Source organism: Sebastes fasciatus, chromosome 19 (assembly GCF_043250625.1).
Source record: "Sebastes fasciatus isolate fSebFas1 chromosome 19, fSebFas1.pri, whole genome shotgun sequence".
NCBI lineage: Eukaryota > Metazoa > Chordata > Actinopteri > Perciformes > Sebastidae > Sebastes > Sebastes fasciatus.
Window position 1 is genome coordinate 20,411,302 of NC_133813.1, and position 24,185 is coordinate 20,435,486.

General features: G+C 41.2%; 2 protein-coding genes across 2 annotated transcripts; one reads left to right on the plus strand and one right to left on the minus strand.

Moving 5' to 3' along the window:
• The first annotated feature begins 777 nt into the window (after positions 1–777).
• Positions 778–8,135, plus strand: LOC141757000 (uncharacterized). The gene is made up of 6 exons (XM_074617140.1): positions 778–2,427; positions 5,153–5,314; positions 5,480–5,717; positions 5,821–5,903; positions 6,055–6,152; positions 6,426–8,135. The coding sequence occupies exons 1-6, from the start codon at positions 1,786–1,788 to the stop codon at positions 6,508–6,510; spliced, it is 1,308 nt and encodes a 435-aa protein (XP_074473241.1). The 5' UTR covers positions 778–1,785; the 3' UTR covers positions 6,511–8,135.
• A 148-nt stretch (positions 8,136–8,283) lies between these two features.
• rnf208 (ring finger protein 208) lies at positions 8,284–20,617 on the minus strand. The gene is made up of 2 exons (XM_074617141.1): positions 19,704–20,617; positions 8,284–10,502 (listed from the first exon to the last, which is right to left on the minus strand). The coding sequence occupies exon 2, from the start codon at positions 9,447–9,449 to the stop codon at positions 8,673–8,675; it is 777 nt and encodes a 258-aa protein (XP_074473242.1). The 5' UTR covers positions 9,450–10,502; positions 19,704–20,617; the 3' UTR covers positions 8,284–8,672.
• Positions 20,618–24,185: the final 3,568 nt, after the last annotated feature.

Here is a 24,185-nt window from a genome sequence, read left to right on the forward strand (position 1 = left end):
CCCTAATAGCATGAGGAGAAGGAATGTTTACAGTGACCAATGTACATAAGGGGATTTAAGAAAATAAGTTTTTTAGAAATACTGAAATCACTGACAAAAATAAATGAATAAAAGGATATGAGTAAACATACATAAATAAAATAAATAAACGGCATTAAATAACTAAATAAACTGCATTAAATAAATAAATAAATAACAAAACATAACGTTATTATAATTCCAAATTGTTTTGCATTATATTTGACATGTTCTCTTCCTTTGAATTGCAATTCAACAGTATTAAGCCCATGCAGACATGAAACTAAATAAATATATTATTTTTTAATTTTTTTTAATTGGAAGAACATTGCAAGGCACAAAAATTACAGAGCAAATAAGTAGTCTTCTATTTTTCATCTATTTTTCCCTCCCACCCCCGACAATAAAGGAAATAACCAATATCACACTAATAGTGATAAGACTTAAGGCAGTAATGACATTATTTATCTATTTATCGATTTGCTTAAAAATGGTAAGATACAGTCTATAACATCAACGACAGTATATGTTATTTATTTATTTTAACTGTAGAATAAAAAAATAAATAGACAATGACGTCAGCATCCTCAATTGTAGCATCGATATGAGCATGTGTGAATGTATTGAACACATCCGAACCTATCCTATCTTGGTTTATCTAACATGGAGGTAAACACCACGGCAAATATGAGTGATAGTTATTTATTTGTTTATTGAGCGGGATGAAGAGATTTTTTCTTTACTTTTTTGTCTGTTTTTAACACACACACACACACACACACACACACACACACACACACACACACACACAAACCTGGGGGTGAGACATAGGGTGCACACTTTGTTGTGAAGATGGATACATTTGGTGCAACAACACAGGAAACCAGGACTAGTTTTAGTTGTATGTATCACAGGTAGAAGAATAGTACTGAATGTGTGTGGATGTATAGGTCTGTTTATGAAAAAATAGAAAATATAATAGAATCAATGAATACAATAGTTAGCATTCATCAGGACAACAATAGTGGGCACTGACTCAAAATAACTCTTTTGTTATGTGTTTCCATGCAGGATTGTGGATGACCCAGTGTGTTTGATCAGATGTTGAGGAATGTAGATCATATCTGCAGACAGGAGTGTCCACTTTACACATTCCTGCACTTGCAGATAAATCTGGGGTTTGTTGAAATGACGAAACGGCGTTTACTGTTTCAGCGTCACACACGCATACCTCATAATGCTGTACATCCACAGAGGAATTTCAACATATTGTGTTACCCTTCTCGTATACTCACACCCGTGAATGAATGAGTAAGGCGTGTTAAGGTTACAGAAGTGTTTCCATCTCAAGTTGTGGGAAACATTTTAATGGCAATTCTGAAGTTTATGTCTTATTTCATTCCAAGTACTGTTTGTAAATACACAGGTTAAATCTGTGCGTCCATGTCTTGACTTGTCTTGTTATGTCTTTGTATTTCTTACAGGTGTGTGGACAAATCAAACATTTCAGTCAGTGCAGATGAGTCAGTCTTTTCCCAGAATGTTTGACAGGAAGGAGCGGGTATGGACATGCAGCTCTGCGCTGTGACAGGACAGATGATGGGTGGAGGCGTGGTGAAGGAACAGAGGCGGATCAGAGGGGATGTTTTGAATTCTACTTCACCAGTTCACCTCAGCTAGTGACTGCGTGGGCTGTCTGAACTCTGGTGACTTTGTTCATTCTCCTACTGCAGCTCAGGAGCAGAGGTGTGAGGATACAGAGGGGAGATGAATCTGTACAGGAGCTTTGGAAACCTCATGGAGGCTTGGGTAACTGACGGAGGCCAGTCGTTGGACTCAGAATGGCTTGGAAGTAATGATGGAGACCTTCCTACGCCTTCCTCCGACGTGGGGTCAAACCTGCGCTCAGAATCGGTGGACTCTGGAGTGGAGACAGCCAGCTCTGTGATGTCCTCCCCTGCTACACCCTGCTCTATCTGGACAGATAACGCAGAAATAGACACGTTTTCACCAGAGAGAGAAGGCGACGGACTCACTCCAGCATCAACATCTCCTGTCCTTTCTTCGCCTTCACCTTCTTCTTCCTCCCTGCAACTCAGTCCCTGCAGATCTCCGGTGGGCTCCACAGCGTCGCCCTCAAAAGTGGAACAAGCGCTACAGAAGACTGACTCGAAGCGTCAAAAGAACAAACAAGCTCCCCTTACAGTGGACGAGATGCTCAAGCGACGACCCCGAACACCTTTCTTATCCAAGCAACATGCATCGGAGTTAGTGAGAGGTCAAAGGTCAGAGAGTTTGAACCTTAGGAGGACAGCCTTCCCATCTCTGCCCATGAGGCAGTTGTCAGAAACATGCGTAGAGCCGCCGTCTACGAGTTGTGACAAGCAGCCAGCTCAGGCAAGATCAGAGGTGAGTTACTGTTTACGTCACAAACGAAACTGTGTCCAAATTTCTATGAATTAGTTACATAATGTGTGTAATTCCTCTTTGTGCTTTTTTTTTGGGAGGAGTTTCGGGATGACACAAGTTTCACAGTAACATGTACGGTCTTGCACATCACAGGCTTTTTAAATGTAAAAGGAAAGCCTGAAAGAAAGTATAATTAGGTGTCTAGTTTTACCGCAAAGAGTTGCAACACACATTTACCATTCAAATTCAAAGTAGGACAGGCATGCTATTACTCACACAAACACTCTTTCAACCTGTCACAAGTTGGTCTGCGGTGTAAGGGATAGTAAACCAGTCTGCCCAGGTGACTCTACGCCCACAGGCATGAGAGTAATGGATGGAGACTTGCAGGGGGGAAGCTGAGTAGTCTGTGGGGGTTTTTGCCAACAGACATGCTGTTATCCACATGATGGAAAAGATTTTAAAAAACAGCAGATGTATTCCCCTTCACCGTGAGTTAGGGAGCTCAGTGTGAAAATCAGTTCATGCCGACGGCACACAGAGGTGTTGAAACAACAGGATTTGTTGTTACCGTTTGTGTCCAATTAAGCCCTCAATGTTTTTTTAAGTCTTTGGGTGTGCATGCTCTCTGTTTGTTTCCTTGTATGAGGGCCAGAGTTAAAAGGCTTTGAGGAAACTGATAAGCCGTATAGTGCCAAGTTGACCCAATTATACCCAATTATATCTTTTTTGTAATTCGATATAATTACACTGTCATTAATCTGTTGAAAAATTGATGCGATGTATGCAAATATGCATTGATAGAAAATGATAAGCAATCAGTCAGTCAGACAAATCTGGACTAAACAGTTTATCTCAAGGTTCGTGGCAAAGAACTATACTTACATGGCTTAAATTCAATCCTGATATTAAATATCAAACTCTTTTAATCAAATTATATTAATTATATCATATTATAAAATTATATTGATATATTATTTTATATATATATATTCTGGGTGGTACCATTGGTCGCCTTACAGCAAGAAGGTCGAGGATTCGATCCCCGGTCTGGGCATTGTCTTTCTGTGTAGAGTTTGCATGTTCTCCACGTGTTTGTGTGGGTCTCCGCCGGGTTCTCCTGTTTCCTCCAACCACCAAAACATGTATCCCACCCCCAGGCACTGTGAATGGGGGGAGTGGGGGAGGGAGGACATCCAGCGTAAAACATCAATAATGTAAAAAAATGTCAAATCAAGTATGCGGATCATAAAATCAGATCATGATCCACTGTGGCGACTCCTAACGGGAGCAGCTGAATGACGAACAACATTACTTATCTCTCATTCTGTTCTATTCTTTTTTATTTTACTCTAGTTAGTTTTTATAGAGATTAGGGCTGTCAATCGATTCAAATATTTAACCGCATGATTGTCCATAGTTAATCGCACATTTTTTATCGGTTCAAATGTACCTTAATGGGAGACTTGTCAAGTATTTAATACTCTTATCAACATGGGAGTGGGCAAATATGCTTGCTTTATGCAAATGTGTGTATATATTTATAATTGGTAATCAATTAACAACAGAAAACAATGACAAATATTGTCCAGAAACCCTCACAGGTACTGCATTTAGCATAAAACAATATGCTCAAATCATAACATGGCATACTCAGTTGTCAGTGTGTCAGTGTGCTGACTTGACTATGACTTGCCCCAAACTGCATGTGATTATCATAAAGTGGGCATGTCTGTAAAGGGGAGACTCGTGGGTACCCATAGAACCCATTTTCATTCACATATCTTGAGGTCAGAGGTCAAGGGACCCCTTTGAAAATGGCCATGACAGTTTTTCCTCGCCAAAATTTAGCGCAAGTTTGGAGCATTATTTAACCTCCTTTCCAACAAGCTAGTATGACATGGTTGGTATCGATGGATTCCTTAGGTTTTTTATAGTTTCATATGATACCAGTATTGTGTCCAGTAAGTCGTGTTAATGCGTTAAAGCAATTGGTGCCGTTAAAACGAATTTGCTTTAACGCTTTATTATAGCGTTAACTTTGACAGCCCTAATAAATTGATTATATTTATAAATTGAATATCTTTGAGGTCTAGACTGTTGGTCTGACAAACCATTCAATTTAAAGACAACTTGGACTATGATGGATATCTTTTCAGTATTTTCTGACGATTAATTGAAACAAACAATAAACAGATTCATCGACAATAAAAATAATCTTTAGTTGCAGACTTAATTCTAGAGGTTACAGCCATGGTAGCAGCTCTGTGAGGCTGTAATCAGGCACTTTAGGACTGCTTTGAGCTAAATGCTAACCTCAGCATGCTAACATGCTCGTAATTTGTTTTGCCATGTTGACCATCACCATGCCAACATTTGATTATTAGCACTAAACACAATCAACCAAGTTATTGCAATTCATCCTGAGGGAAACATGAGTGTCTGTATCACATTTCATGGCATTTTATCGAGAAATTTCACTCAAAGGTCTACCTGCTGGTGGCACTAGAGTAAAAATCAGGGGGATCACCAAAGTCTTTTGAATTCATCATCTTGGCACCATGAATGTATGTACAGAATTTCATGTCAATTCCATCTTGACCGCAGTGGTGGACCTATGTGTTTGAAGAGCAGCAGTGAAAACTAAGTTGACCAAACTTGTATACATTGTGTTGGTATTGTGTCCTACAAGGTAAATCTTTTCTTGCTTACTGATCTTTTTCAGGCCTGTGGCGAGGAGGCGGTTACACTGATGAGTCCTGGGCTCTGCTACCTGGAGCAGGTGTGCCAAATGTTAGAGGAAATTGCCAGAAAACAGATGCGCAGCCGAGCGATACAGACGGAGATGGATGCCCTGCGGGAGCACGAAAACATGGAGCTGAGCCAGGTAAAAGACATCCACGTCTTTGCAATGCAATTAAGAAAGTTGTCCACGGATTGAGTTTCCATGATTTACAAGCATGAAATGAGCTTGTCAAGCTGGTGATGACAAGATGTTTCCTTGCAGCCATATGAATTAACCATTGTTTACCCCTTCACTTGACTCTTTCAGGCTGTCGACACCTGTCAGACACCTGACTTTAAAGCTGCAGCTGAGGAGGATCTCTCTTCTTATCAGACACCCGACTTTAAAGCTGCAGCTGAGGAGAATCTCTCTTCTTATCAGAGTCTGGAAAACACACAAAGTGCAGAGCAGAGTCCCACTGAACCTCAGCAGCGGAAAGATTCTTCTTCCAGACACTTTCGTCAGAGATCGGCTTCAGACACAAACATTTCAACAATGCATTTAAGTGAGCACCTGTTTCTTTCCATGTGGTCTTGTAGTGTATATTCAATTTATTCTTGCGTGTATTGCTGCTATAATATTGCTTGCTGTGTGTGTGATTGGTGCAGGAAAGTTGAATGCAAACTGCAGAGGGCAGCATCTGAGTACAGATGACCTGCTGGAGAAGGAAGAGGAAGAGCATGAGAAGCAGGTAGAATACACTTAAATACAATACATGACATGTACTGCACACTAAAGAATAAATGCATTATGTCATTTGCAGTTTTAAAGGAAATCTGTTACTTTTTTCTCATAATATTCTATTAATTTGGTCCACAAATATTTGTATTTTGTCTTTTCAGGGGTGTGACAAAGAGGAGACGATTAAAACTAACAGGAACTGGAAGTTACCGTTTGGGTATTTTACAAGAGACGTGTCTTCACTGAGAGAAACAAAGGGGTGAGCTTTACATAGCTGTAACCTCTAAGGGGGCAGTATTATTAATCTCATATGATGCATGATGATGCTCATGGACATGCGTGTGCGCCGCTCCAACATGGCAGCCGGCCACACTGACGCAGTGGTCCAGAGCTAATGCACAGTCGATGCAGAGTTCATTTTCAGTCTGTTCCTCCTGAACATTTTGTCCCCTTTTTTTTCATGAAACTTAGCCTACATGCTGCTTCCAGTGGCTCGCCTCAGCTCTGTTTAATGAATTTTTTATCTGCACAGCCAACAGATGCAGTCATCTGAGAAAAACTCGGCCCGACGACGGCTGAGCCAGCTGTTCAGGAGGAGGAAAACTGTGCCTGTGTAAATGGAGCACAGTGTGCGTCTGTCATTGGACATTTTTGGTTTCAGCTGTGAAGAGGAGGAAGCTTTCCTTTTAAAGGTCTGAGCACTGCCGCTTCTTTCAAACGGACTACCTATTCAGACCACGAGATGTAGCAGTCTGCCATGTTTATTTATTGTCTGCTGTATGCTTGCCATTATTTTTATACTGATAATGTGATTTTCTATAAAACTGTGAGGGGGGAATGGCATTCCTCTGTCACGTCATAGCACTACGAAGCTCGGCTTTACAAACATCAAACTTGTATCTGTGATAAGCTGCAACTTGGTGAAGAATGCACTGTACGGTATGTTACACTATAAATGTAATATAATGTAAATATAGCTCTCTGAAATTCGTATTCACTTTGTCCTGGTGTTCTGTAACATGAGAGAAACACGCTTCATATCCATCACATGCCTATGTATGTCCACATATGAAAGAACAAGCTGATATGACTGCATCACATACGCTTTCTGATAGCATCTTATTCATTATTTAGTCTATAAAATGTCAGAAAATTGCATGAAAAATCACAGGTCACAACCTTCCAGAGCCCAAGGTGAAGTCTTTAAAGTGCTTGTTTTGTCCGACCAACAGTTCAAAACTCAAATATAATCACTTTAAAGTGATTGTAAATGTAGCTTGATCCTCACATTTGAGAAAGTAGATCAAGTTGTGTATTTTTGCTTGACAAATGACAGACTTTCAGTTGATTGATGAATCAATTAATCAACTAATTGTGTCAGTTTGGAATAGATGAATGCATAAATTCATGGGTTATATTAAGGGATTGTTTATGTATTTTTTTTTTCTGCATGAATTAAGGGGTTCTGTAAGGGGTAAAATACCAAATGCCATGAAAAACATCCCTGACTTTGCACCTGAAAGTAACCTTTATTTTTGAAGCATGAAAGTCATTTCTCAATTTGCATTTTAATTGCGGTGTAAATTAAGGGATGACCTTTATGGTTTTTGGAACATTTCAAGGACGTTTTACAAAACCCTTAAACCGTGCAGAAAACCCATTACAAAATACCACAATCCATTAATTATCCCCTTTATTTAAAGGATAACATTGGTATTTTTCAACCTGGACCTTATTTTCCCATGTTTTTGTGTCTAAGTGACTAATGAGGACAACACTTTTTGAAATTGGTCCAGTATTGAGGGAGAGCGATGCAGCTGCCAGCCGCTAATCAGGCTATTATGTAATCGTTTGGGGCAACCAAGTGCTTGTTTTTGCCACTGACAGGCTCTGATTGTTATTATAAGTGTCTGACAACTTTATGGAAAGGACCCTACAGACAAATTAAATGTTTTTCTTATCTTTTGCTTTCCTTTTGTCCTTGCGTCATGTTAACTTGTTGCCGGAAGAGACAAAGGAGGAAACGTGAGTGAGAGTGGAGAGAGGAGTGCCACGGGACATCGGTGTTGTCTGAGTTTGTTGGAGTACAGAAAGAGTAGCTTAGTGGTATCTAAAAGTATTTCAATGTCATGGCTGAATTATTTCTCTGTAGGGTCCTTCTCATAATGTTGTCAGACACTTATAATATCAATATCAACACTTCAAATCAAAGCGGCTGGCCACTGCAGCGTTCTCCCTCAATACTGTCCCCAAATACCGAAGTTACCCTTTAAGGCAAAACATCAACGTATCCAGCTTCATAGTGCACTAGTCTAAATAAGAAAAAGGAAAGGCATAATTCTGCATTTTCTGTAGCTTGACAGATAACAAGTGCAGGCCACACAGAGTTCCTTTTATCATTTATTTAATCTTTATTCACCTAGGTTGGGGGGATAGACCTCCCCTGGCATTCCCATGTAAAGAGATGTCAATGACAAACACGTCCAACCAAACGAGAGAGGGGGAATAGGATTCCAGTCCATACATAAAATACATTTATTTACTATTTAATGATCCATCGGCATCCATTAGTCCCACATAGCATCCATCTGTGCTATTAAATATATAGAGATAACATCTGTGGAGGGATTTATTTACTGTATGTGTGTGTGTGAGAGAGGGAGATTGGCAGAGAGGGTATAGCTTATAGACGAAATGAGTGGTGGAGGGATGGGTGGAGGGATGGAGGGTGGGGGGGGGGGACAGCGTCGAGTCATGCCTGCAGCGTCCCCCCTTGTCTCTACATGATGCCACAGGAGGACAAGGGGTTGGCGATCTGGCAGGTGCAGGCTGACTGGCAGTATTGGCGCACAGTCTGGTAGCAGCTGCGGTCGGCGTCCCCGCCCCACTGCACGGGCCCGTTGGGGTCAGAGGGCAAGCGGCTCAGGATGCTGGTGTTGATGGCCAGAGCAGCCAGGCCATAGTCAGTGAACAGCACTGTCTCGCGCCTGCACGTGGGGCAGGAGATGAACTTGTACTTGGGACAGGACTCGTAGAGGATCTGCAGGCACTCCTCGCACACCGAGTGCAGGCAGGAGAGGATCCTTGGGCGCTTGCCGGCGAAGTTGTAGGTGTGGCCGCAGGTGGGGCAGTCCAGCGGCTCGCAGGGCATCACGGGCCCCGAGGAGGAGGAGGACGAAGTGGACGAGGAGGTGGAGGAGGAGCGCAGCACGTACTGGTTCACGATGACGTCTTCCATCTTGTAGTGGAACTGGTGGTAGCAGATTTCGTTGGCACTGGTTTTGCGCTGCGCCAGGAAGCTCTGCTCCCGGCGCGTCACGGGGACCGAGGGGGACACCATGGGCCGGGGGGACCCCGTGATGTCCAGGGTCAGGTCGCTGCAGGCCTGGTTGACGATGATTTCGCCTTCGCCTCCGCCGTCCCACGCCACTCTGGGAGGTGGGGCATAGCGCGGCTGGGTGACGGGCACAGGGCACTCTCTGGGGAACTTCTCCGACTGAATGATCTTGACGGTGTCCATGGGGATGGTGACGGGCTGGCGCCTGAGGCAGGACATTCAGACGTTTTTTGTGGAGGTGGAAGAGAGAGGTGGCTCGAATCAGCGCTGGACGCCCCTGCCTGGTTGTGGGCAAGGGGGAAAAAGATTAGGCTCTTTCTCTGAAGTCAGCCATTTGAGGGAACATGGGGACGGATGGTTGCCTCCATGTTTCCCTCAGAGATTCCCCAGCCTTGTGGGCGCTACTCTCAGCCTGTGTCTTTATGAGTGGAAGACAGATAGAAGAGCTCCGCCAGAGCACCGCAATCTGCACCTCTTATTCTGTCACCGCTGATATGTACAGATGATTAAACAGTCCAGCTTACACTATCTGACCAGTGTTGACTACTTAAAAGGTAGCTTTTTTTGTTGTTCTTACTCACTTATGCTGATGTTCTTGTGCTGTCTCTGATGGCTATTTTGCAGATATTCACACACAAGGACAGTTTAGCACAAAGATATGTTCTCACTCAGTGACGACACTAATAAATAATCTCACAGATGCTCACATATATACATACAGTACAGGTAGGTGGATTTCTGCATTCACAGCATGGGTTAGGGGGGTTGAGTTCAGGCAGTTCAGAAAGGTCCAAGAGGTATTGTCTTAAACTATATATCCTGTGGCCTGCCAAGGAAACTCTTGCCTTCTCAAACTTTGCCTTTTACACGCGGTTCTCGCTTAAACGCCCACTTAACTTCCTGTTTTTGGCTTGCGGGTGTGTTACACTTTGACTCGAGTGCGTGAGAAAGAAAGAACGAGTAACCTCAAGTCTTTCTCTCTGCTCTTGTTCCAGTTTGGCCAGATGACCCTGTTTGACCTCTCAGCGGCTCGTTGATAAGAAACAGGGAGGAGGTCTTTTTTTCTTTTGGGGAGGTGCTCCAGAAAGCTGTTGGAATGACGCCTTCAAGCTCCAAGGCTCCTGAATTCCTCGAAGGTGGGAGTGAAGGGTTTAACTTTCAGACAGTCCTCCCAGCTGAGCAGAAGAAGTGATAATAGTCTGAAGGATGCCTCTGTGCTTGTCTCCCCTTTTCAGTGAAACGTCTCCTCAGGATTCCTTTTCGTCCATGTACCTGTGAAAACAGTAAAGAGATATTACATAAATTACATGAATTTCTGCTCTGATAAACACATTATCTGTTAGATTTAGTGAATTTTAATGACATTTAACATGGAATGTAAATGGAATACAAGCGGGGAGGACAGGGTCAGCTTCTCACAAGATATGAAGGTAGAAAGGTATGTAGGTGTATGCCATTTTCACTGTTTCATAGACAGAATATTTAGCTGTGAGGTATTAGTTTGATTTTAACATACTCCTACAGACTGTATAAAATATGGACGTAGGCTCCCTGACGTCACCAATAGGTTTCTGAAGAGCTGTTGTGAAGCTCAAAGTGGGTGAGGCCTTGGCAGTGCACAACCTAACTCCTGGCTAATCCAAAAATGGAAAAAAAGTGCATCTTCGGTGGAGCTGAGGTGAGCCCGGGTGACGCAGCAGAGCAGACAGCTAGCAGCTAGCGACCTGAAATGGCACCCACCTGTCAATCAAAGTGGCCACGCCCTCAATTATGCCAAACTTTAAGCTTTAATATAATTTAAACGGGTGAGTTCTATACAAATTCACCGGAGATATTAGCTATGGAGACCAAAACTGTTTTTTTGTACCAGGCTGTTAATATGTTTATTTCTGCTGTAAAGTCGAACCTTTTAACATGGGGGTCTGTGGGGGTCTGTGGGGATCGGCTCACTTTTGGAGCCAGCCTCAAGTGGCCATTTGAGGAAAGGCAGTTTTTGGCACTTCTGCATGGGCTTCATTTTTCAGCACATACTTTGTGTGTATGATTAATTGGAAGGAATCTGAAACTGTAGCTGTATGAGGATCAAGTTTCTTTGAAGCTATCAGATGACGGAGGCCGTCACCTTTGCGTCTTGGCCTCGGCCCAGGTGTGTTGATAATTATCATGTTGCCAATTCCTCGAGGGCACAGCACAGAGAGTAACGCCTTTCTTTAGGCTAAACACAATCAGAGCGCTACAAAGTCGGAGGATTATGTAGATATGTGGTGTGTTAGGCGTAAGAATGACCTGGTGAGTGCAATTCAGAACACTTCAATTATTTTTTAGGGCAGAAACTAAAGGTTATTTTCATTAGATTAATTTACAGTTAATTGTTTAGTCAACAGAATTGCAGCAAATATGGTAAAATGACAGATCCCAGAAACAATGGCTTGTTTTGGCAAAACAGTAAAATAACAGTTAATATACGACAAATATTTGGCTTTTTTTGTTTAAAGGTGCAGTGTGTAGGATCTGGCGTCATCTAGCGGTGAGGTTTGCAACCAACTGAAACTTCTCCCGTGTGCCAAGTGGATAGGAGAACCCACGGTGACTGACGCAAAAACGAGAATGGCCCTCTCTAGTGCCAGTGTTTGGTTTGTCCGTTCTGGGCTACTGTAGAAACATGGTGGAAACACAATGATTCTTAGTTTCAGGTGATTATACACTAAAGACAACACAGTTATTGGCAGGTGGGGCCATTCTATTTTTGCCAATAGATCCCCCTAAATGTTACACACTGTTCTTGTAATAAATTACTCATGAATCAGCTAAATTGGGTCAGTTTTCTGTAGATCAAGTAATCGTTTCAGTGCTAGTACTTTTGAATACAAGAGAGGCTCTTATATATAAACTGATTAGGTATGTACTATTAAGTACACCTGTACAGTCTAATGCAATCCAATACAACTGATCTTCCATCAGTCTTACTTTTACAGTGTTCTGTTTTTGTTGAGGCTGTCGTAGAGGTGTTACTTAGATTCTGTTTTAACATTGAGGTCATAGTTGGTGATGGTGTTGCACAATTATTTTAGGTGCTTCTAATATTCTGCCCCCCCCCCTCATGTATGTAAATAGGGAGGACAAAAAAATTAGAAACACCTCAATGTACTGTAATGTAGTCCAGTATAGAGCTGCAACGATTAATCGATTAGTTTAGTCAAACAGGAAATGAATCGCCAACTATTTTGATAATCGATTAATTGGTTTGAGAAGGGAAAAAAAAGGTCAAAGTTCTGTGATTCCAGCTTCTTAAATGTAAATATCTTCTGGTTTCTTTACTCATCTATGACAGTAAACTGATGGACATTTTTCACTATTTTATAGACCAAACAAGTAATCGATTAATTGAGAAAATAATCTACAGATTAATCAACAATTAAAATAACAGTTGCAGCCCTATTACAGTACAATACTATCTTTGACAATGACCTCAATAATATGTCAACAAAAACTGCTGGTCTGTTGTATTGGACTGCATTAGATTGTACAGGTGTACCTAATAAACTGGCCACTGAGTGTATATGTAATATATGTTTTATGATCTTTCTTTACATATTTGAGCTTTTATCATTCTGCAAATTCTTTCAGCACACAGACTTGTTTTATTCAGATTATTAGTGATGTCATTTGCTCTGGTGCACACACACACATACATGTTACACATAAAAATGCATGCTTCTAGCTGTATTTTTAGAAATACTGAGGTCATGAGTATCTGTGAGTGGTGTGAAAACACCCAAATAGTCACATTTAAAACCTTTTATAAAAAAAAGTGTTAATACCAGTAATAGAAGTGCAACAACAGTAAATGCAACCGACTGTCTGGTCAGAGCAGGTGATTGAGACACATGCTGTGGTCCTGCTCTTGTCACGCTTCCTGTCAGCATTCTGTTGAATCTTATGAGTTGCGTCAGTTAGACGCTTACATGCGTGGGAACAGGTTACACTCTTGCATGGAGGTTTTGTGTCATACTGTGTGTGGGTTTTATGAAGAAAAAAAAGAACAAGTGTATGGATGAAGCTTTTTTTTTCGATTGACCAAAACAATAGCTGCCAACCAGCAGAGGAGGGAGGATGACACATCTTCCATTCTCTTTCACGGCTGTCAAACTGTGATGATTCATTAGAGAGAGAAAAAAAAAAACTGTGCAGAGGAGGTGACCTACATGGCGAAGAAGAGAGAGGGAGAAAGAGAAAGAGAGAGAGCACAGTGCTGGTCCTGGTTTCTATTTATGGTTTGTTTATCTATGCACATCTCAGTGGTTTCCTGCCCCCCCAACCCAACCCATGCCGAAGATTCACACCGAACGACAGAGATGTACCTAACAGGCGGAAGTGCTTCAGACGGTTACTTCCACGTGATGCGGCGAGCCTTATTGGGCAAGCAGGCAGACGTTTTGTTTCTCCCCTTTATCCTTTCTCAATGAGCCTGTTGACATATTTGTACACGCCACACTCAAACACGCAGACAGAGAACTGGTCGCCAGAATCACTCGCAATCTCACCAAATGTGTTTCCTCCCAGCACTGCAAAGCTGCAACACTTCTCCCAAAATAGCCTGTTTCTATCTCATCCTCTTTGCACGCGCAGCATGCATTCACACACGTTTGATAAAGAGAGTGATATATATTTCGGCAGCGATGGTTGGTGCTTTTTTAGAGGATATTTATGAAAGACATTTCTGAGATACGATCATCATGAATGTGTATATGATGGTCTCACAGGTCCAGGCCAATAGTGGCAAGAAGAAACTGATATCTCATATCAGGAAAAGACAACCTTTTTGCTATATCACAATATTGTGATAATTGTTTGATATTTAATGTACATAAAATCATATGGCAAATGTATGCAAAATCACATAGAAATGATTAAACTGCTATTCAATGCAATGGACTGTGTTCCACTGTTATGTGTCATATGTGACAAAATTCCACAGAAACATTTAGCAACTAATTTTGTCAGTATGTACAAATTCCTTGTAATCATTCATTTGGACATTATGAAAAACAATACATACGATGTGATCATATTGTCATAATCATGGCTGGATACCAACCTTAGAGATGTCTGTGACACTATGTTAATAAACCCGCCAAGTAACTGATCAGATTCTTAGTCATATTTACTTATTCTATGAAAAATGTACTGGTTTAAATCCCAAGTTCTGTTTATGTTTAGACAATATTTAACATGAGATTTGGGGCTTTTGTTAAATAAAAAGGTGTTATGTAGAAAAACATGTTTGTATTCATCAAAGTAATGTATCAACATTTTGTACCTAAACTCAGACATAATATCAGAATCAAACAATTTTAAATGATACTCTACATCAGGGGTTCTCAACCTTTTGTAACTCGAGTCCCACTTCCGATTGTTAAAATTTTTTCGAGAACCACCTTCCCAAAAATTGCTTGATTTTGTGTCACTGCATCTGTGACCTATATGTCTGTAAAGGGGAGACTCGTGGGTACCCATAGAACCCATTTTCATTCACATATCTTGAGGTCAGAGGTCAAGGGACCCCTTTAAGAAAATGGACATGAAAGTTTTTCCTCACCAAAATTTTGCATAACTTTGGAGCGTTATTTAACCTCCTACCCGACAAGCTAGCATGACATGGTTGGTACCGATGGATTCTGTAGGTTTTTCTAGTTTCATGTGATACCTAGCTTTAAAAGTGAGCCCGCTATAACCTCTGAAATACAGAATAGCGGTTAATCTAACCATTTGGCAGCACCTTCGCGGCCCACTAGGCGGCTCTCTGAGGCCCACCAGTGGGCCCCGGCCCAGTGGTTGAGAATAGCTGCTCTACATGATACTAGGGCTGGGCGATATGGCCAAAAACTTCTTTCATGATATATTTCCTTTCATATCTTGATAACAATATATATATCACAATATAGCATGTTTTCTGGTATTTTTGTATACTCCTGTATGAACTAAATACTTGACAAATCAAAAGTATTTTCTCATTTTAAGCACTTAATTGAAAAATAAACATAACAGTGTAAAAGTAAAATTAAAGAGAATAAATAAATAAATCTAGGCCTATATCGCAATAGAAACGATATAGAAAAATGTACATATTTTTATATAATTTCGACGATATAAATCGTCCTATTGCCTCAGCCCTAGATCGTACTGTCATAATTATGGCTGGATATCAACCTGATAGCATGTCTGACACAATGTATATACAACTATCAAGTACTAAATGCCGGCATTGAATGCCTGATCAGATTCTTGGTCTTGTTCACTTATTCCATGATCAGATATTAACTGGTTTAAATCATAATTTTGCCACTGTTTGACTGTTTTATTTGGGCAAAGTTCTGTTTGTGTTGAGACAACATTTAGCATGAGATTTTAGTTTTTTCTTAAATAAAAAAAAGGTTATGAAGAAAAATATGTTTGTATTCATCAAAGTAATGTATCGAAATTATAACATTTTGGCATTAAAACCTAAACTCAGACATAATATCAACATCAAACTATTTTGAATGATATCCTACATGATACTATACTATACTATATCACATGAATGTTTTCCAGCTCTATACTAGGAGTGTAACGATACATCGATGTGGATCGATATACTGTATATACTCAATGATCAACGATCCAATATATCGATGCAAAGTGAAAACATGGATACATATTGTCATCTTTAAGATAAACCTTTATTTTGAAATTCTTAACTGATAAAAAACATTTGCACTTAAACATGAGAAATGTGGCACTTTATAGTGTACAACAGGAGGTCTATTTTTATTAAAAAGCAGAGATTGTTTTTTAATTGAAATGTCTGGAGGATCCCAGTAATAAAGTTGTTGAATCATAATTTAGTTGCTCTTTGTGAGTTGATATAAATGTAACTGATTGTGTTAAATCGTCTCATATCGATCGCAGGCCCCTGCATTGAAACACGGTGCATGGTTTGTGATATCAGTAAATATCGTATCGTTGTCCAAAGAATCGCGATAATATTGTATTGTGATGAAACTTATGATTTACACCACTACTCTATATGTGGTTTTATAAATGCAATTGGGGGAATTTAGGCCTGAATTTAAATCAAACTCTGCAAAATCTGCCGGGATGATATACCTGCTGATATTAGCTTATTGCAGATATACAGTATCTGTATTGGTGGATATATGGGCCAATAAATAATAATATAAATTGCAGTTAGAGCTGCAACGATTAATCGATTAGTTGTCAACTATCAAATTAATCGGCAACTATTTTGATAATCGACTAATCGGTTTGAGTCATTTTTTTAAAGAAAAAAAAAAGTAAAAATTCTCTGATTCCAGCTTCTTAAATGTGAATATTTTCTGGTTTCTTTACTCCGCTATGACAGTAAACTGACTAGTTTTGAGTTGTGGACAAAACAAGACATTTGTGGACAAAACAAGACATTTGTGGACAAAACAAGACATTTGAGGACGTCATCTTGGGCTTTGGGAAACACTGATCGACATTTTTCACCATTTTCTGACATTTTCTAGACCAAACAACTAATAAAAACTAAATAATCAACAGATTAATTGACAATGAAAATAATCGATAGTTGCAGCCCTGGTTGCAGTACAGAAAGGCCAAATATATATTTTAGGTAATTTAGAAACAAAGTTGCACAAACACAAACAAATGTAACTAATAAATGTCTGTTTATTTTATGTTTATGTGAAACACATAAAATCAGCTGATAATCATTATCAGATTTTTTAAACCCTCTCATAATGATATTGGTATTGGCCTCCAAAATCCGATATTAGTTATTGTTTGAAATTCACATAATCAGCTCCACTTCTGACAGACATTTTACGTCTTTGTGGATACAAACAACTTGTGAGAGTATGTGTGTCTTCCTGGTAAGTGGGCAGGGGTCGAGTTGATAAAGCATCCAGGCTGCACGAGGAGGAGCCTTTGAGCCTGGGGGGAGATGAAGCAGCTAAAATTACCCTCTAATTTGGTGACAGCGCTATGAAAAGGGCTGATAACTGATGCAGGCTGCCTGCTGATGGGCCGGCTTTTGGCGCAGCCTCCTCCTAATCGACGGAGCACTCTCTCCGGTTATGTAAGGAGCTCATCTCCGACCCAGTCACCATATTAACACGGCGCTTCAGCTCTCCCACAGACTTGACATTGAGTGTTTGTGTGTGTGTGTGTGTGTGTGTGTATACATAGCTCTGGATGCTCTCCCTGCAGAGGAATTATTACACTAATGAAATCATGGCAGGCATTTGACCTCGTCATCGCGAGCAAGAGGAGGAAGCTGACCACAGGGATGTCAGAGGAGTTTGTCTCAGCAGCAGCAAATTCCTCATAGCATTAAAGACACACACAGAGCTGCATACACAGGATAAACCCTCACACACACACATATCCTAGAACGTTCTCACCCTCGAACGACTCCCCATCACGTACTCCTCGGCACCACCCTTTTACATTCCAGTCAGTGGACACACAAACAAAACAGATAACAAACAGATACGAGCCTCTAAAAGCAGTATTTTTAAATGTGTCTACTATCAGTCATGCTGCAGATTAAACTGAAAGAAACACCTGAAGAGAAAGAGACGTAGTGCCACATGCCAAGAACATTCCTATCCTCTCACACTCCCACTACGTTGCTTCGTCTCAGGTCCTCATGATCATATCGGAGAGCGCTAGAAGGGCACCATGTTGAATGAGTCATAGAGACCCTGCCCATCAGTCTGTCTCTCTCCCTTTCCTCAATGAAAAATCTGTCTCTATCTATCCATCTCTCACTCCATCCGTCCATCCCTCCATCTATCCATATGAGCAGTGTGCTGGCCTGCCTGGACAGAACAGACGGTCCGGATTCTTTGTGCCCCCTACACCACATACTGTACATACCAGCAGTATGTCAGGTATGCCAGCTATGTTGAGATGCGTATCCACATTCATGCCTCGGCCGGTAAAAAGAAAAAGCATCGCTACGCATCCTTACTCTGACCTGCGTGGGATGATATGTTTGTATTTTGATTACATAACATGTTATGACCCTTAGCGTGATCTGAGGACAAATCCCCAGATTTGCTGTATGTTTGCTGGCTGCAGCTTCTCTCGGGAAATCGTTGCACTTGCAGGGATTCAGTGAACTACTGGCGAAGATTCAAATGATTCAAATACAGGAGGAGGGTTTGCTTCTGTGGCATGTTTTACTATGCAGATGACAGCTGCAACTCAAAGTCTTGCTTGCTTTTATCTTCCTGATGTTACGGCCAAATATGCATTCTTTTTTAATGACATGTTTTCTCAATGGGGTTTGGCTTGCAATCATTTTATGAATAAAGCAATGAATTTCCTTCACATATAACATGCAGTAGGTTGAAATTAAATACATCTAGATATCTTTTCCCATGCAGGATTAGATCAGGATATGATGTTTGGCTTTTATTACTATATTTAGAGTCAATCCATCAAGCTGTGATTACATGCATTTGTTCTGTAAGCTACTGTGCGATTGTGATGTTTGTGCTTTTGCATGGAAAAGCAGAAAGTGCTTAGTGAGCATGTGGGGAGGTGTTGTTTTTAATAGTTCAGCTCGCTGTCATTCACACGGCAGACATCGGCCATTTTGCCTCGCAATTCATTACAAGCCAAGTGCTCTTTGTTCTCGTCTGTATGTATCTCCCACAGCAACATGGCAGAGCTGCACACACGGGCAGAAAACTAAAAGGGCAATAACCATCATCGCTCAGCCTGACACAGACCTCATAGGAGATTTATGAGGGGGGAAAGGTCCAGCAAACGGTCCAGCTCTTCAATAACAGCTTGATTGATTCGGGTCGATTGATTTTTCTTTTAAGGAGGTCTGTCTCGGCACGTGGGGTTTAAGGTGGATCGTTGATGTCGTGGGAGCCGAGACTCGGGAGGGGACTAGAGTCGAGGTGGCCAAAATGTTTGGCCCGTGTGAGATGGAGCGGCTTTTTATTGTGTGGGAGGGGTGCGTTCGGGGGAGCAGCAGTTATGCAATCGCAGCATGGTGTACTCTCACTGCAGCGCCAATGTATGGCCAATATGGAGATGCCTTTCGTGCTGCTGACAGCTACAGAACAGGCAGTTCCTGCCCTGTCCCTATATCAACCCCCACCCTCGCTTTCCTCCGGGCCCCCGCTGGAGGTCTGTCAAATGTCATAACCGCTGGAGACGTGACCCTGAAGATGCCATCTACACCCAAACACACTGGACTCCATTCATGCATCCATGTGTGCGTCTGCAAAAATGATGCAACGACCATGTAAAAGCAGCTGAAAAGGGCAAAGGCCATCTCTGTTTTGCACAGAGAGAGCTATAGAGAGAAACATTAAATGCACATATAGAGGAGCCACACCTCACAGATGTGAAACATACAGATGCAGAATATGAAGATAAACTGATGCAAAAGCTCATCTTCACCTGTCTGCCTACGCACTTGTCTTGTTCCAGTCCTTTTCTCGCCCTCCTCTTCCTCGCTCCTGCTCCAGTTGGTTGCCGTCGACGTTGCTGATGCTGCTCTGTGAAGATAAAACCCGCTCTTTGTTCAGGGGGACGTCTCACCAGAGGGAGGATGCTCTCTCCTGTCCATTTGAGTCTAGCAGGACGAACGGCGAGCAGCAGCAGCAGCAGCAGCAGCGCAGGGAGGCGAACATGGAGATGTAAGATGGAGGAAGCTGTTGCAAGGTGGATGCGTCATGTCTCGGGCTGCTTTCGTCGAGCTCTGCATCCCTCGTTCCCTCTCCTCCTGCTCTCTGGCACCTTTGTCCTTCACTCTCCCACCCGTGCTCCTTCTCCTCCGTGCTGTGGCTGAGCGTCTGGTCTCTCTTTCTCCATCCCTCCTCCTAAAGCCTCTCAAATGATTCAGCTTACGACCTGAGCTTCTGCGCTTCTGTGTTCCTCTGCGTGCACGTCAACCTCTTCTCTTCTCTTCTCTTCCTTCCTGTCTTTCTGCCCGTCTCTTTCTTCTTCTGGTTCTTCAGGTAAACCTCTCTTCTTCTCTTCCTTCTTCTTTCTTTCCTCTCTCCTCTGCTGTTATCTCTCCTCTCGTCTCAGCTGCCGTTCATTACTCCTCTTTCTCCTTCTCTCCGTCTGCTCCAGTCAGTGCACCTCACAGTCACACATGCGCAGTGTTTTCACACATACATGCACATTCACTCACACACACACTCCCTCTCTGTCTCTGTGCCTCTGGCTGCCTCCTTATGCATATGGCTTGTTTCGCCTGCCCACCCCCTCCTGTCTCTCTCTCTCTCTCTCTCTTCCTCTCTCTCTCTCTTTCTCTCACACACTCCCTCTCTTTCTCTCTCGTTATGCTCTCTCTCGCTGCAGCACACACTGCAGTGCCTCTGCAGGCAGGATCACGTTTTCTAGTTGCCAGAGAAAATATTTCAGCCAATGAGAAACGCTAACATCCCCCACCCCCCATCACCCCCAGCGTCTAAACACACATATGCATACACACACATAAACACACTCCTGCTCATTTATCCACAAACATGCACACGGCGTGTCTGATATATGAGCCTGTGTATAAATGTTTGTGTCTAAATGTGAAGGCTTTTGCACCGAGAGTCATGAATCATACTTAAAATGCAATATGAAAACACACACATATGGTTAAGTACACCAGCCAGGAAATACAGGAGGCTGTTTTGCAAGTACATCTAATCTAAGGGAGTGCAGCACATCTGACAAGGCAAAAAAAAACTGCATATATTCACTCCGAAATTAATTTTCTATCAGGCTGCTGACTGGACCTTTTTTAGAAAAACAGATCCATCATATTCAGCGCATGTTTCTCACTCATGTTTGCAGAAATGGATTCCCACAAACAGCCTCAATGCATAATGTTAACAACATAACAGAGTGGTGTCATTTGTTCTCATTCCTCCTTGACACTTTGAATCCTCGAAACAAACTGTGAAATGCTGAGTTTTCTATAAATTCACCCAGAAACTTGAAAGCAGCATCCCATAATCTGCTCCGACCACAGATCTGCTCATTCAGTGATGTTGCATAACGAGGATTTTGATAAGTTTTGTATCTAGCCCTCATGCTGACCAATAAATAATCCTCAGATCAAAGTGGGGAAAAAAAACATGATGCGATTTTTCAATCAATGGAAGAGGGTTATTCTTATATAATGTGGGCATCGGATGCATAATGTAATGAGAGATAATCTGAACACCAAATGGCTCCTGTTTGAAGAGGATTAGCAGTGAGAACTGTGTAAACTTGCTTCTCTGTCAGAAGTTTGAGGAGGATTCAGCAGCATGTGCACATCATTGATGCAATATGAGTTCCTCAAACTCAAAGGCTATTTGGTGTGCAGATTTCTTATACTCTGGTATCTCTCTTACCTGGCACGCTTTTTAAAGTGCATGTGCAAAATCCTGTTGTTAAAGCTCATGAAAATCTCTAGAACATAAATATTCATGACCAGTGTTGGGCAGTAATTAATTATAATGTGTTACAGTCATGTTTTTTTCAGTAAGGACTAACACTTTACTCTAAGTCCTCCCCATTTAACATTTATAGGCTGTGCATACACTTATAATAAATCATTAAATACAAACTATAATGTGTGCTGGTTGTAAGCAGATGTAAGTATTAATTTATGTGTTTGTCAGCAACCACTGCAGCTATAAGTCGTCCAGTGGGCACCCATAAGTAGAGGCTTGAATGACAATATAGTAAAACACAGTTGTAACAATATAAAATGTCTTCATAGGGGACATTATGATTGCTGACATATAGGATATATAGGGCCTACACCAATAAGCACTTGGAATTGACCTTATTTACCATTTATGTATTGTTACAGTTTAAAATTCAGTAACTAGCCTACATTATAGTTAGTAATCCCAGTAGTCCCTGTTACATTCAGCTCTGCACTCTTACCTGATGATGATGTCTGATGATGGAGTCTCTGTGGGCTCAGTGGTCAGACTGTCAGGTGTATTAGCTTATTGGCTCCAGGGGGTTGGAAGTGTGGGAGGCGGCTATCTACTGCAAAAGAGGAGAAATATTCACACTTTATAAGTCCAAAGCTGGTCCAAAGTCATCTTAATTACGTGGCATGGATCCCCTGCATGGCTTTGCTCTGGGCTGGAGGGTGTGTGTGAACCATGTGGCTTCATGGTGAGGACAGGAACTCTGGAGAGCTGCATGCAGCCAGGGCCTATGTTAAGCTAGTAGGCTAATGTTAAGATAGCTGTTGATGGTAGACTAATGTTAAAGGTCCCATATTGTGCTCATTTTCAGGTTCATACTTCTATTTTCTGTCTCTACTAGAACATGTTTACATGCTGTAATGTTAAAAAAAACACTTTATTTTCCTCATACTGTCTGCCTGAATATGCCCGTATTTACCCTCTGTCTGAAACGCTCCGTTTTAGTGCATTTCAATGGAATTGCGTTGCTAGGCAACAGCTTGGGTCCATGTTTACTTCCTGTCAGCTGATGTTATTTACATACACTGCAACAGGAAATAAACTGGGACACATTTAGAATGTTTATGTTTAAAACCGTGTAATGGTCTAAATATTGTATATTCGTGACATCACAAATGGACAGAAATGCTAATGGCTTGCTTCAAACGCAGAATTTCTCTGTATAGTGTTTTGATAGTTTAACAGTATTTATACAGCACTTAAACCTGCTCTATAATATAAAAGACATGAAAATCTCACTTTTCACAATATGGGACCTTTAAGCAAGCTAGCTGTTGATGGTAGGCTAATGTTAAGCTAGCTGTTGATAGGCTAATGTTAAGCTAGATGTTGATGGTAGACGAATATTAAGCTAGCTGTTGGGTTGACGGTAGGCAACATTAGCAAACAGCTGAAGTTAAATGTAGGTAAAAGATTGGTGCTCTGCAGTAGGCTACATAATGTAACATCACAAGTTCCACCAACTTCAAAACAGTCAGAAGAACAAAATACAGAAAATCTCTCGTAAATAACCAAAAACTGGTCGAACGTTGGCAGAAAGTTATGCTTATGTGTTTATGTGGGACCTCATTGTTCAGAAGTTGATTGAGGAAATACATTTTCAGGACTTGCAGGAGCAATAAATAAAAGAAAGCTCCAAAAGCAAGCCATTTTCTACCACTAAACTCAAGCCATGACTGACAGATGTGTTCACTTTTTTTTTTTTTTTTTACTTTAGTCATGCCCCATACCTATAGCTCCAATTCATAAATGTCCAACCTCCTTACACATTGAAAACAATACAACTATGTAGCAAAAAAGGCGGACCTCAGATTTTCTCTAGCCTATATGAAATTCATCGAGATCATTATAATCTTATAAATATGAGTAATTTATTTAAAACTCAGTACAATCCAGTATATCCAACCAGTATTTATTTTCTTTGCACTATTTGTATTGTTTACATCTTCCAGAACACTTGACTTGTATTTTTATGGTGTTCTTTCATTCTGTTGTTTCTATAAGTAAGTTTCTATAAGTGGAAGTACATTGAGAGAGCTGCATAAAACTGGAGTCAAATTCCATGTATGTGTTTATACTTGGCGAAATAAACCTGATTCTGATTCTGATTCTGAAAATACCTGCGTACAGCTAGTGGAAAAGCCAGGTTTTCACAGTGTTAGAAATATGAAAAGCACTTGCAGCAGGGTCAAATTGTGTGTTTAAGAATAGACCAAGAAAGCTGTTATCATGAACGTTTTGCAAATGTCAGTGGACCAAAACATTACAAAAATGTGTGTGCGTGGGAGGTTTATGACCAAGTGAACTCAGCCGGCCATGAACTAAGGTTAATGGCGAAGTCAAGGTCTTTGGCGTGTGTGAGTGGTTTTCTTCTAAAAGAATTTTCCCATTGCTGATGTGCAGTTCAGAGAGAGCTATGAGGAACTGAAGACCTTTATAATTGTATAAC